This window comes from Crocodylus siamensis, chromosome 3, assembly GCF_052110815.1.
Source record: "Crocodylus siamensis isolate JL-2025a chromosome 3, ASM5211081v1, whole genome shotgun sequence".
Lineage (NCBI taxonomy): Eukaryota > Metazoa > Chordata > Crocodylia > Crocodylidae > Crocodylus > Crocodylus siamensis.
In genome coordinates, this window is record NC_143397.1 from 37,126,171 (window position 1) to 37,141,216 (window position 15,046).

The following is a 15,046-nucleotide window of genomic DNA, read 5'->3' on the forward strand; positions in this document are numbered from 1 at the left end:
AGCAGGGTTCAGGGAGGGAGCCACAGTGAATTCTGGGATGGCTGCAACCCCCTGCAGTAGCCCCCCTCCCAGCACCACCATCACCTGCCCAGAGCACAGCCCAACCCAGCTCCCCCCACCCCCACCCCCCGGAACAGCCCAGCACAGCCCCAGCCCCAGCCTGCCCATGCCCTTCACACAGACCCAGGGGCATGCACCCGCCACGTGCCCAGGAGTATAGTTGTTAAAAAAAGGTTGAAAACACCTGTTCTAGGAGTTAGATGCACTTTATATTACATTTTTGCCTAACTCCAGATAAAGTGGCAAACTTAGCTTTTGGGTTTCCATCAAACATTTATTTAAACTTTTACCAAGGGACATAATCAATAATTATTTAGGCTCCGGAGCGGTCTCAGTTAGGCTCCAGAGCGGTGAGAGACGCGCGGGTGAAGTCCACTGCGCCCGCGCTCTCCCGAAGCCCCCCAGACACCCCCTCAGCAGCCGCGGAGCCCCCTGCCGACCCCCAGCACAGCCACAGGTAAGCAGGCTCGTGGTGGGAAGGGGTTAACTCCTCGCTGCCTGAGAGGAGGCCGCTGCCTGGTGCCCGCCGGGGTCAAGCCCCCGCCCAGGCCCCTACTTGGCCCAGCCCCCAGGGGGTGACAAGAGAAAGAGTGGGGTACTCACCAGTCCCCCTCCTGTAGGGCAGGGCCCCCCAAATCCCGAGCAGGGCCCCCCGGCCTGAGAAACCAGAGTTCCCCAACGGCAGGCCCACTGTGCATGCACGCAGTTTAAAAGGGCCCGCCAAACAGGGGGAAAAAAAGAAAAAAAGGCTCAGTTAGGCTCCGGAGCAGTGAGAGACGCGCGGGTGAAGCCTGCTGCGACCCCGCTCCCCCAAAGCCCCCCAGACACCCCCTCAGCAGCCACGGAGCCCCCTGCCGACCCCCAGCACAGACGGAGGTAAGCGGGCTCATGGTGCGAAGGGGTTAACTCCTCGCTCCCTGGGAGGAGGCCGGCTGCGTGGAGCCCGGCCGGGTCAAGCCCCCGCCCGGGCCTCCACTTGGCCCAGCCCCCCAGGGAGCCCCGCGACCGGAGCCGCGCGAACAGGCTGCGTAAACAGGCACTCGAGTTAGCGCGGAGTTCACGCAGGGGAGGGCGTGGGAGGGCACGAGACCCTGCCTGTGACCCCCGCAGAGTAGTCAGCCCCAGCCATAGCCAGCCTACCAGAGGCATGACACGGATGGGCACGCGCCGCACCCCGAGGGTCCCCTCGGGCTCTATGGCCCCTCCACTGGGCACCACAGAGACAGCCACCCAGACGGAGCCCATGGTTCCGGGCTCCACGCAGACGGAGCCCCTGGCTCTTGGCTGCGAGGGCTGCCTGTCCCTTTTTCAGGCTCTGGGGCCCGGGAGCATGGCCACCTCCCCTTGCGGGGACTGCTCCCTACTGGGGTCTCTGACGCGCCAGCTGGAGGAGCTCCAGGCCACAGTCCAGAGACTGCGTGCCATCAGGGACTGCGAGCAGGAGAGAGACTCCTACTGCCAGGCCCTTCTCCCCCCGGGAGCTGCAGGGTAGAGCACCGTCTGCCTCCAGGACTAAGGAGGACTCTGGGACTTCCCGCTCTGCCCAGACAGGGGCATGGACCAAGGTGGTCAAGGGCCCTAAGACCCGCCACACCAAGGCCCCTCCCTCGCCAGAGCTTAGCAACAGGTTCGCACCTCTTGCAGCCCCAGCAGAGCCTGCTCAGTTGCCGGCTCCCGCAGGCAACCCAGGCTCAACCACAGCTACTGGCCCCGCCCTCCCCAAGTCAAAGCAAAAGGTGTTTGTTGGGCGAGACTCCATCCTGCGGGGCACTGAGGGGGCAATCTGCCGCCCCGACCCCTTAGCCCGGGAAGTCTGCTGCTTCCCGGGGGCCCACATCCGAGACATTGCGGAGAGGATCCCAGAGCTCCTCCGGCCCACAGACCACTACCCCATGCTTCTTATTCACGTGGGCACCAATGACACGGCTCGGAGCACCCCCAGCCAGGTCATGAGGCACTACAGGGATTTGGGAGCGGGGCTTAGGGGTCTGGGAGCTCAGGTGGTGTATTCATCAATCCTCCCAGTCTCAGGCTATGGGCTGAGGAGGGAGAGGAGGATCCATGCAGTGAACCAAAGACTGCGGAGCTGGTGTCATTGGGAAGGCTTTGGCTTCCACGACCACAGCCCACTCTTTGGCGAGAGAGGCAGCGAGCTGCTGGGAAGAGATGGCCTCCACCTCTCTCCCCTGGGGAGGAGGCTCTTCTCAGCCAGGCTGGCTGACCTGCTCCACCGGGCTTTAAACTAAGCCCGCTGGGGGATGGGGGGATGACTGCCACTGCTGGCCCACTGAGCGACCCTTGCAAAGCCAGCAGACCAAGGCACTTAAGGGAGCCCACCCCTGCCCCAGCCCTGGCACAATCTGTGGGCAAGGCAAGAGCCCCTAAGGGGACACTTGCCTGCCTGTACACTAATGCCAGGAGCCTGGGTAACAAGCAGGAGGAGCTTGTCCTCCTGCTCAGTACAAAGAATTATGACGTCATTGGGATAACAGAGACCTAGTGGGACTCCACCCATGACTGGACCACGGGTATAGAGGGCTATACCCTGTACAGGAGGGATCGTGTTGACAAAAAGGGCAGGGGTATAGCTCTCTATGTGAAGGAAAGCTACATGTCCCTGCAAGCTGATGTTGGCGACCAGCATGGACAGCTAGAGACCCTCTGGGTAAAAATTCGTGGGAAAAACGGCACAGGGGACACAACGGTGGGAGTCTACTACAGACCTCCCGCTCAAAGTCCTGAGCTTGACCAGGAGTTCGCCCCGGAACTGACTGAGGCCGCTTGCTCCAGGATCTTGGTTATCATGGGTGACTTCAATTACCCAGACATCTCCTGGGAAGATCACTCAGCAAAATCCAAGCGGTCGCAAAGCTTTCTCTCGTGCATGGATGACCTCTACCTGACTCAAGAAGTCTATGGGCCAACGAGAGGCAAAGTGCTGCTCGACCTGGTACTGGCTACGGGGGACGACCTAATCGGCGACCTAATGATCGATGGGAAGCTGGGTGACAGCGACCACGAGCTGATCACCTTCACCATCTGCCGTAAAGCTGGCAAGTCAGTCAGCAACATGGAAGTCCTTGACTTCAGAAAAGCCAACTCTGACAAGCTCAAGAGGCTTGTCGGTCAGGCCCTCAGGGACCGTGACCCCAGGGAGATGGGAGTTCAAGAAGAGTGGTTGCTTCTCAAGAAAGCGATCCTCAATGCACAAGCTAAATCTATTCCAACATGGAGGAAAGGCAGCAAGAAGGCACAGCAGCCCTCCTGGCTCTCCAGGGACCTAGCAGGCCTCCTGCGGCTAAAAAGGAAAGCCTACAAAGGATGGAGGATGAGATTCACCTACAAAGAGGATTATTCTGCACTGGTCCGGTCCTGCAGGGAGCAAACCAGGAAAGCCAAGGCTGCAACTGAACTCCAACTAGCTTCAAGCATCAAGGACAATAAAAAGTCCTTTTTCAGATATGTGGGGAGCCGGAGGAAAAGCAAGGGCAACGTTGGACCCCTGCTAAACCAGATGGGGCAACTGACAACTGACGCCCAGGAAAAAGCCAACCTATTAAATAGGTACTTTGCGTCAGTCTTTCATCAGTCCCACGGGATGCCCATGCCTGCTATGAGACAGGGAGATCCGGGTGATGGGGATCCCCTACCCTCTATAAATGCTGACCTCGTGAAGGAACACCTTGAGAAGCTGGATACCTTCAAGTCAGCTGGCCCTGACAATCTGCACCCCAGGGTACTCAAGGAGCTGGCGAGAGTCATAGCCCAGGCCCTGGCACAGATCTTTGAAAACTCCTGGCGCTCTGGTGTAGTGCCAGAAGACTGGAAGAAGGCCAATGTGGTGCCGATCTTCAAGAAAGGGAGGAGAGTGGATCTGGCTAACTACAGGCCCATTAGCCTGACTTCTATCCTGGGGAAGATCTTAGAAAAATTTATTAAGGAGGCCATCCTTGAGGGACTGGCCCAGGCTAACATCCTAAGGGATAGCCAGCACGGGTTTCTTGCGGGTAGGTCTTGTTTGACCAATCTCATTTCCTTCTATGACCAGGTGACCTATCACCTGGACAAGGGAGAAGAGATTGATGTCATATATCTTGACTTCAAAAAAGCCTTTGATCTGGTATCCCACGATCACCTCTTGGCCAAACTGGCCAGTTGTGGCCTTGGCTCCACCATGATCTGCTGGCTGGGAAACTGGCTCCGTGGTCAGACCCAGAGGGTTGTAATCAATGGCAGTCACTCATCGTGGTGCCCTGTGACCAGTGGGGTCCCTCAAGGCTCTGTCCTGGGATCCATATTGTTCAACATCTTCATTAATGATGTGGACATTGGAGTCAGGAGTGGACTGGCCAAGTTCGCCGATGACACCAAACTTTGGGGCAAAGCATCCACGCCAGAAGACAGGCGGGTGATCCAGGCTGACCTGGACAAACTCAGCAAATGGGGGGGACGAGAACCTGATGGTGTTTAACACCGAAAAATGCAAGGTTCTCCACCTTGGGAGGAAAAACCTGCAGCATCCTTATAGGCTCGGCAGTGCTACGTTGGATAGCACTACAGAAGAAAGAGACTTGGGGGTCATCATTGACCACAAGATGAACATGAGCCTGCAACGCAATGCGGCGGCTAGTAAAGCGACCAAAACGCTGGCTTGCATCCATAGATGCTTCTCGAGGAAATCCCGGGACATCATTCTCCCCTTGTACTCGGCCTTGGTGAGGCCGCAGCTGGAGTACTGCGTCCAGTTTTGGGCTCCACAATTCAAAAAGGATGTGGAGAAGCTTGAGAGAGTCCAGAGGAGAGCCACGCGCATGATCAGAGGTCAGGAAAACAGATCTTATGATGACAGGCTGAGAGCCATGGGACTCTTTAGCCTGGAAAAGCGTAGGCTCAGGGGTGATCTGATGGCCACCTATAAGTTCATCAGGGTGACCACCAGGATCTGGGGGAAAGTTTGTTCAGAGTGCCCCAAGGGATGACGAAGTCGAACGGTCACAAACTCCTGCAAGACCGTTTCAGGCTGGACATAAGGAAGAATTTCTTTACTGTCCAAGCCCCCAAGGTCTGGAACAGTCTGCCAGCGGAGGTGGTTCAAGCACCTACATTGAACACCTTCAAGAGTAAATTGGATGCTTATCTTGCTGGGATCCTATGACCCCAGCTGACTTCCTGCCCTTTGGGAGGGGGCTGGACTCAATGATCTCCTGAGGTCCCTTCCAGCCCTAATGTCTATGAAATCTATGAAAAGTTTTTTCAAGTAGTACTTGTAGCCCTGAAGTCCATTATTACATCTCTCTGCAGAAAAAGACCTGGAGGTAACAGCAGACAGTAAGCTGAATATGAGCCAACAGTATGGCCTCATTGCCAAAACAACCAATGGCATACTGGTAGGAACACTGTCAGCAGATCAAGGGAAGTGAATATTTCCATCTATTCTGCACTGGTAAAGTCATATCTGGAGTCCTCTGTCCGGTTTTGGGACCCCACTACAAAAAGGATGTGGCCATATTGAAGAGAGTCCAGCAGAGGGCAACGAAAATAGTTAGGGGACTAGGCCACATGACTTCTGAAGAGAGGATGAGAGATCTGGCGTTATTTAGTCTGCACAAGAGAAGACTGAGGGGGGATTTAACAGCAGCCTTCAACTGCCTGAGTAGGGTTCCAGAGAGGATAGAGCTAAACCAGGGTGGGCAAAATGTGGCCCACAGGCCAGATGCAGCCCGCCAAGCTATTCTATCCGGCGCATGGGACCCTAAAAAATGTAGAAATTAATATTTATCTGCCCCTCGCTGCCTCTCATGTGGCCCTCGATGGCTTGCCAAAACTCAGTAAGCGGCCCTCCGCCCAAAATAATTGCCCGCCCCTGAGCTAGACTGTTCTCAGTGGTGGCAGATGACAGAACAAGGAGCAATGGTCTCAAGTTGCAGCAAGGTAAGTTTAGGTTAGATATTAAGATAAACTCTCTCATGAGAAAGGTAGTAAAGCATTGAAACAGGTTACCCAGAAAAGTTTTTAAGACCCAGCTACATAAAGCCTTGGCTAGAATCATCTAGTTGGGGCTGGTCCTGCTTTGAACAGGGGTTTGGACTAGATGACCTCCTGAGGTCCCTTCCAACCCCAGTTTTCTATGATTCTATGTACCATTTTGGGGATCAATTAAACATTGATGTAGTACCTAAATCACATTTTTAAAGACTACTTTCCAAGTTGATTTGTTCATTTAAAAAGGACAATTCATGCCTTTTTCTTCTCATGTTTGCCCTTTTTTGCTATGTACATAAATACTGTATTTTGTGCTGATGCATTCTGTCCTTATTAAAATATCATTAGGTTTAATATTTGTGAAGTGCTCTGAATTTCCCATAATGTATCCAATAACAACCACTTTAAAGCTAAGTGAATAAGCTGATGTAACAAGTTGTCCAATGTCAAAGAACAGAATCAAATTGAGAACCAAACCCAGGAATTCTAAATTGTAGCCTCCAAGAGCATTCCAACCTTGTATCAGTCAAATGATGAAAAACACATTATAAAAATAGCTGTCATTATGACAACATAAAGATCCACTTGTGGAAACAAAACCTCAAGAAGTGAATGGTATGCAACATGAGGTGCGCTGGGAGGGAACAGCATTGCCACTGCCTCAGAACAACTTAATACAAGAGCCATCAGCACCACTCTCTCCTTAATGGCACAGGAGGTACTATCCCCATGAGGGATTACCATGCAGCCGCTGGCACCACCATGCTGCTGACTTCCCAATAACATGACAACACTACTACAGACAGGAGATGGGCCACAGTGATCAGGAAGATACTATCCCCCTTTCTGTTTCCTCTTCACCGTCAGTACCAACCAACTTAAGACCTTACCAGTTTTTCTTTCCTCAGCTCTTCTTTGAGCATCTCTCTCAGCTTCTGGGCTTTAAGGATCCTTTCACGATCTGAGCACCTTTGTTTTTCTTTTGCTGGAGTACATTTTGCATGCGATATTTCATCTTCTTTTGATCTTCCTTGGGTAGGTCTCTCCTTGAGAGGGGAGAGCGTGCTCTTCTGTAGAGTTTCATCATTTTTATGAGCAATTATACTGGCATTTGGCTCTTTGCTTCGTGATTTTTTAAGTGGGGAAAACTGTGGCACTTGTGGGACAGGTGTTTTCTTTTCAGGCAGATTGGGAGACTTTGGAAAGCTTTCACTATTGGTCTTATCTGATGCAGAGGATTCCTTCCATGAAGTGTTGCCACTGACAGATTGAGGTACTTGTTTTTGAGCAGGCTTTGATACTGACCGTTGTGCAGTTAGAGCCGTAACTCTGGGTTTTGCCAAGTTAGGCAGAGTGGATATTCTTTTTCTCCTCTGCAAAGGTCCATCTGCAGGTTTAATGGCTTCTCCAGCATCACTTGCACTACCCGCCCTTTCATTTCTACAAACAATGAAAAAAATGTCATGAAATACAGTGTAGAACAAACTTGTTACTTTTAAAGACTGCATTAATAAGTATGCATCTACATGTTAAAGAGAAAGAAGAGAAGTACTGCCCCTTAAGTAGTCTGTCCGAGCAGACATACCCATATACATCCAATGCTAACTTCCACACTAGGTAAACTAGTGATTCTTATTAATCTGCTTTTAACATTAATGATTACCATTAATTAACCTCATGTTTCTGCTTGTGATAATGTGCACATTCACTGAAGGTAAAGCATTTTAATAATACTAATTGATCAAGACAAGATTATATTAAGCAATTTCCTCACCCCAAGTTTTAGCTTGCACAAAGGATATCTGATAAGGTGACACAAAACATTTTCAATATTTAAATTTAAACTTTTATTGGCATTTAAGTATGAAGAGTCTTTTGCAGTATTTACAGCTCAAACCTAACTGCATAGAATCCAGATGTGTAACTGAATTTAGAAATTGTGCCAGTTCCACTGTTCCTATTAAGAAAAGCACAAGTCAATAGCCTTCCCTACACAAGTTTCTCCATGAAGATGGCTTTCAATTTTGACAAGCAAGACGGCAGGCAGAGCAGCACCTTAGACGCTAACCGATTCAGAGAGGCATACACTTTCGTAGAAGGCCAACGACTTCTTTGGATGCTAAGATGTCTGTTGCCTATGAAAGCAATGCTCTAAACCAGTTAGTTGCTAAAATGCTACCCTGCCCTAACTTCTGCCTAGCTTCAGACTAACACAACTAATTAACTCTGTTTTTTAGATCAGGTTTCTAGTCCTCATTTACAGATAATACACGTGGGACGGAATGCAGCCAAGAAGCATGGGGAGCAGAGTCCTGCAAGTAAGTCTGTGGAGGGGAAGGAGCGGGGGTGGGGGGCAAAAGGGGGGGGAGGAGAAGGGAAAGGGGTATGGGGAGGAAGGGCAGATTGAGGCCCCCACAGTGAGGAAACAAGCGGGGGGGGGGGGGGCGGGGGGGCAGCCTTCTCAGTCTGAACAGTGAATGGGACCCCAGGGCAACAGCAGTGAGCAGGATGGAGCTGTGGGCAGCTCATCCAGAGGGCGTTGTGGGAGCAGCTCCCTGCCACTGCATGCATCCCTGGGGGATGCATGGGGGTCCATGTGCCCCTCCTGGGCTTGCACACAGGATAGAAGCAGGCTGCCTGCTAGAGACTCGGGGCCAGGGGCGGTGCCAGCCTCTTCCCAGTGTGGGGACTGGGCCAGGGCTGGGCTCAGAGTGGGGCAGGCTCAGCTGTGCAGGGTGGGTAGCAGCAGCAGTGCTGGGAGGGGAGGCCACATGGGGTGCTAAAGTGAATATTGGGATGGCCACAGGTCCCCAAAGCACCGCACCTGCTTGGGGCACTTCACTCTACTGCCTTTATCTCGGGAGCTGCAGGGTGGACAAGGACAGGTAGGAGATTTGCAGCCAATGTGGGGTTCCTGAGGGAAAGGCAACAGAGTAGAGTGCCCCAAACAAAGGCAGCACTAGGGAGGGTGGGGGGGCTACAGCCACCCCAAAATTTACCTTAGCCCCCTGTAGCCACCACTCAGTACCACTGCTGCTGCCCACTCTATGCAGCTGAGCCTGCCCCAATCCTACCTGCTCTGAGACCAGACCCCCCCCCACTAGGAAGAGGCTAGCGCCACCCCAGCCACAAGCCCACAGCCCACCTCCACCACACACATATATTGGGGGGAACAAGGCCCCCCCCCATGCCTCCTCTGGTGGGGCGTGCAGCGGCATGGAGCCATCCTCTCCTCCCCATCCCACCCGCATCCCCTGGACAAGCATCTGTGACTCCATGGTGCTCCCCGCTCTGGCCCCAGGGTCCCATTCCCTGCCCTCGCTGGGCAGTGCCCCCAGCCCCTGCCTCACTCCCTCCCTCACTGTGGGGGCCTTGATCTGCCCCACAATGCCCCTTCCCTCCCCCTCCACAGACTTACATGCACAGCACAGCTCTCCATGCTATCCAGCTGCATTCCTGTAAATCGGCTATCAGATTGGGACCGGCAAAGAAAATCTTTATCAGTGCACCCCTGTAAGTAATCTAAAATTCAAATAACTCCAGTGCCTCAACTGGGAATAATCACTTTGTCATGCTGTAATTAATATTTAAACGGCCAATTAGCTCAGTTACTTAGAGTATGGTACTAATAACACCAAGATTATAGATCTGAGTCCCCCCTGTGGGACACAAGACCATTCTGGCCTCAAGCAGGAGGTTGAACTAGAATCACTAGATGACTGCATGGCTACCTCCGCCCCTTGGCAGGTGCCCCACCCCCGGTTGCCACCTTGTGGGTGGGTATGGGTTTTGTACAGGGCTGGGAGTATGTGAGGGAGGGTGGCTGGGGCGGCTTGTGGAGGGGGATGATTTGCCCACAGTCTGCCCCAACCGGCCCCCACGGCAGCAGAGCCTCCACCAGTGCTCCTGCAAGCCTGGGCTCTGTGTTCCTGATGCTCCTGGCCCCAGGACAGTGGCATGGGCCCCATGCTGTTTGGTGGTCTCACACCCGCTGCTGTTCCTAGCCGCCACTGGCGCCTCAGCCAGCTGCAGGGACAGTGCCGAGTGCAAGTAACCATGGGGCAAGTGGCAGTTGGGCTCGCAGCCCAAGTGGCCACGGTGGAGGAGAAGGATGAGGTGGGCTCAGCTACCGCCTCCTTCTCCTTGTTGCTGCACTCGCGGCAGTGCTCGCAATGCCACATGCGGGATAAGCTGCCATCGCCGCAGTGCTCCTACTGCGCCCAGCCTCCCCGCGTGTTTGCTGCCGCCGGCCCCACACCCACTCCTGCAGCTGCCTCAGCCTGCTGCAGGGATGGCACCGAGCGCAAGCAGCCACAGGGCAAGTGGTGCTGCCGCTCATGGCAGCAGAGGTAGTCCACAGCAGCTGCCTGCTGCCACAGCAACAGCTGCACGCAGCAGGAATACCACGGCAACAGGAGCCACTCCTGTGAGCAGCACTGCGAGTGCGGCAACAAGGAGAAGGCGGCAGCCGAGCCCTCTTCATCATCATCCTCCACCGCCACAGCTGCCACAATCACAGTGGCAGCTCCAAGGTGCACTGCAAGGGCCACCCCGCCTCACTGCTGCAGCAGTGGGAGGCTGCTGCCTGGCAACGAGGCCGGGCTTCCTCTGCCATGCCCCTGCTGTGAGCCCAAGTACTGCAGCCACTTGCACTTGGCACCATCCCCGCCAAAGACCACAGCACCCTCCTGGGCACAGCAGGAGCACCACGGCAGCAGCAGCCACTCCCATGAGCGGCACCGTGAGCACAGCTACAAGGAGGTGGCAGCAATGGTGGTCGAGCCTCCTCCTCCTCCACTCCAAAGCCCTACAGCCGCCACAACCATGCCAGTGGCCCCGAGGGTCACCGCAAAGGCAGCTCCGCCTCGTGTGGCAGGAAGAAGCGGGAGGCCAAGGCAAACTGCAACTGGCCCAAAGCCACCAAGCTGTCAGCCAGGTCCCCTCCCTCCCTGTTGGCAGTCCAGCCCTGCTCCACAGATCCCTGCCAGCCCATGCCCCACACTCCTGCTGCCCATACTCTGGGCCCCACCAGCACTGGCCCCACCACAGATCCTGCACTCCGCTTCCCACTCCCCACTGCTGCTTTCCCCACTTTCCTACCTACCTGCCAGCCACTCTGTACCACATGGCTTCCAGCCACACTCTGGGGGGCTCAGCAGGAGCCAGCCAGGCCTCGAGGACTGGGGCAATCCCCATGGTTCTCCCTTGCCTCATAGTTTCATAGTTAGTAGGGTCAGAAAGGACCTAAGCAGATCATCAAGTCCGACCTCCTGCCATAGGCAGGAAAGAGTACTGGGGTCAAATGACCAAAGCTAGGTGATTATCTAGCCTCTTTTTGAAGACCCCCCATGGTAGGAGTGAGTACCACTTCCCTTGGAAGTTGGTTCCAGATCTTAGCCGCCCTGACAGCGAAGTACTGCCTCCTGATATCTAGCCTGAATCTACTCTCAGTCAACCGATGGCCATTATTCCTTGTTAATCCTGGCAGTGCTCGGGGGAACAGGGACTCTTCCATTGCCTGCTGGTCCCCCTTGGTCAGTTTGTAGACAGCCACTAGATCCCCTCTCAGCCTTCTCTTGTGGAGACTGAACAGGTTTAGGTCCCATAGCCTCCGCACGTAGGGCCGGCCTTGCTGCCCCCGATCATGTGAGTGGCCCTCCTCTGGACCCTCTTGATGCTGGCCACATCCCTTCTGAAGTGCAGCACCCTGAACTGGACGCAGTACTCCAACTGTGGCCTGACCAGTGTTGCATAGAGGGGGAGGGTCACCTCCTTGGACCTGCTTGTGATGCATCTGTGGATGCATCACAAGGGGTAGTTAGTCTTCCTGACCACGTCCCCGCATTGGCAGCCCATGTTCATTTTGGAATCAATAGCAACTCCAAGATCCTTTTCTGCTTCTGTGCCAATGAGAAGGGAGTTCCCCAGCCTGTAGGTATGGTGCTGGTTCTTTCTCCCCAGGTGCAATATCTTGCACTTGTCAGTATTGAAACCCATCCTGTTCTCATCCGCCCACCTCTGTAACCTGTCTAGATCTGGTTGCAGCCTGTCCCTCTCCTCCAGCGTGCCCACTTCTCCCCACAAATTTGAACAAGGTGCTTTTTACCCCCTCGTCCAAGTCGCTGGTGAAGATGTTGAACAGTGCAGGCCCCACCACTCTTTTTACCTGAATTTCCCACTCCCAGCACAGAGAGGCACAAACAGCTTAGCAGGGGCTTATAGTCCCAGGCCCTAAGTCCCTGCTAGGCAGGGGCTTCCGGTAGTGGGGCAGGCCTAGATGGGCCCTGCTGTTGCAGGAGCCTGCCGTGGCTTCCCCTAGGTCCTACTGATGCTGGCTCCTGTCATTTTGATTCAAAAAGGGATTGGACAAATTCTCAGAGGAAAGGGGCATCGGTAGCTATTCAACATGGGAGTTAGGGATGCAGCCTCTGAATCAGAACTTCCTAGATCTTAAATGCTGGAAGCTCCAAGCAATAAAGAAACGGAAAAAACTAGGCATGCACTGATAGAGATTTTTGGGGGCAATACCAATGAGCCTTATCAGCCAATATGGATCTGATTGCCAATATGCAATCCGGCAGCTTGGAGAGCAGCATCTGGCTAGTAAGTCTGTTGTGGGGGAAGGGTCAAGGTGGGAGGAAAGGGGTGGGGAGGCAGACCAAGGCCCCTGAGGTAAGGAAGGGAATGGGACTGGCACTGGGCCTGGGGTAGGGGCAGGCGCTGCACAGCCAGGGCAGGGCGGGGTATAGGATGGACCCATGGCTCATCCAGGGAGAGCAGGCACCCCAGGAGGGCATGGGGTATGTGTACTCCCCAGATTTGCCCACAGGGCAAGGGCAGGCTGCCTCTGTGGGCTGGGGCCAGGGGCAGTGCCAGGCCATTCCTGGAGATACTGGACCAGGCTGCACTCAGGTCAGGTGGTGGCAGCACTGGGAGTGGGGCTACAGAGAATTTCAGGGTGGCTGTAACCCCCGCCATAGCGCCCCCTCCCAGCGCTGCTGAAAGCTACCTCAAGCGCAGCCCCAGCCCAACCTCCCTGCCAAGAAAAGTCCGGAACTGCCCTTATCCCGCACACAGATCCGGGGGTGTCCTTCTGAGTACATACAATGGCAGGAGCTGCTCGTCTCCCCACCCACCCCCAACATCCCCTGGACAAGCCACTCATGACTCCATCCTATGCCCCACCCTGCCCCAGCTGTGCAGCACCTGCCCCAGCACCTGCCCCACTCCCTCCCTCACCACAGGAGCCTCGGTCTGCCTCCCCTATGCCCCTTCCCCCCACCACAGATTTACCAGTCAGACGCTGCACTCCTAGCCACCTACATGCTGCACTGCAGATGTGCACGCATACACACAGCATTTATTGGCAAAATTATCAGCCACACCAGCCAAAAAAACCCAGCTGCAAAAAGCCAACTGCTGATGATGTCAATTTTCCTTTCATCAGTGCCAATACTATATGGGACTGATGTATCAGTGCACCTCTAGAAAAAAACCCTAGTCATACCCAGTTCACTCTCCTTTTCAGCATCTGCTCTCTGCCACTGTGAGACACAAGAGACTGGGCAAGAGACCTAAGGGCTAAACCAGTACATGGCAATTCTTATGGTTTTATATTCCTATTCTACTTCACAAATATCCAAACAGATTTGGCAAAAAGGCTAGGAATTTTCTCCCAAAGGTACCCTCCCCCAGATATTTCCATGTCAAACAATAAAGCCATCAGCAGTCTACATCAGCAGCAGCCAGCCTCTTTGGCAAACATGCCATAAGTTAAATCCAAAGTAAATGATGCCACTTCAATAACCAGCCACCACTGACATGCATTAGGTAGGCAGTACCTATCCTCACAGTTGCCACAGACCCAAACCCTTAAGCTAACACTGCCCGCCACCCAGCCTGTCGCTGCTGGCACCTCCTTCAACTTGGTGCCCGGGGCTCACGTGCCAAACATATCAGCTGCCCCAAACATTAGCCCACACCAAGGTAGCATCTACCTCAGGAGCAGTACAAGGGCTGGCAAGGAAGCGACTCCTGCTCTCCTTGGCAGGGCTGTCTTGCACCTATTTCAGCAACAGCCTAGGCAGCGCCTCCAAGAGCCCCAGCAACACCCCAGGTCCAAGGCACCACGAAGGAAAAGAAGTGTGTGGCTTTCCGGGGCGGGGGGGGGGGGAGGGTGTCATCCAGAAGCCCTCAGACACCAGGCCGAGGGCGGCTGCTCCCCGGACAACACCTTGAGCCCTACCTGCAGGGAGGCACGTGCGGCCGCCGCCCCGCCCCGCCCCGCCGGACTCACCCACTCGCCGCCTGCGGCTCATCCTGGCCGGGCGGTCCCGGAGCTGCAGGGGGGCCGGGGCCGGGCTGCGGCTCCTCCCCACCCGGCGCGCAGGCTGGGCCCGGACTCCCGGGGGCCGCCGCGGGGCTCGGGCCGCCGCCGCCTCTGCCGCCAGGTCTCACGTTGGGCCTCACGCTGAGCCGCGCGCGACGGAACATGGCGCCGACGGAGCGGGCGGGGAGCCGGGCGGCCCCGGCCCCGGTGGTCACGGGGCCGCAGGCAGGCACGCGCCTGCGCCCAGCGACCTCCGCGGCGGCCGGCGGGGCAGCCTCATGTCAAACGCCGAACAGCGCGCTCGGTGCCCCACCCTCCCTGCAAGGAGCCTGGCGCATCCCGCATCATCAATGTGCGACTGCAACCGCCTACCGGGGGATCACGTAAAAGGGAGGGACGTTCTAGTGCCGGAATGTTAGTGACCCCGCAGGGATTTGCTGCGGTTGGGGGTGAACTCTCGCGAGACTTTGTTCTTGTTTGTGGCTCAGGCCCAGGCGCAGCGTGTGGTAGTGGGACAAGGCTCTTCCGACCCCGGAACAGGCAGGTTGCTTCCTCCGGAAGGACTGGTTTAGTGCAGTCACAATCCCCCTTGCTTATGCAAAACACCCGGCAATGTCCCCGAGGTCGCCTTTAACCCCTGGATGCAGGCAGCGGCCCTGAGAGGGAAGCAGGGGG

General features: G+C 55.2%; 1 protein-coding gene across 7 annotated transcripts in view; it reads right to left on the reverse strand.

Annotated features, from left to right (window-relative positions):
- BDP1 (BDP1 general transcription factor IIIB subunit) overlaps positions 1-15,046 on the reverse strand; it is a 79,249-nt gene extending 64,203 nt beyond the window's left edge. For 4 of the 7 annotated variants that reach the window (XM_090038136.1, XM_090038138.1, XM_090038135.1 and 1 more), the window contains exons 1-2: positions 14,339-15,046; positions 6,933-7,482 (exon numbers count right to left, since the gene is read on the reverse strand). In XM_090038136.1, the coding sequence (XP_089894262.1) occupies positions 6,933-7,482; positions 14,339-14,535 (747 nt within the window). In that variant the 5' untranslated portion in view covers positions 14,536-15,046. The remainder of the gene's footprint in view (positions 1-6,932; positions 7,483-14,338) is intronic. The other 3 variants (XM_090038134.1, XM_090038141.1, XM_090038139.1) reach the window with 2 other exon arrangements.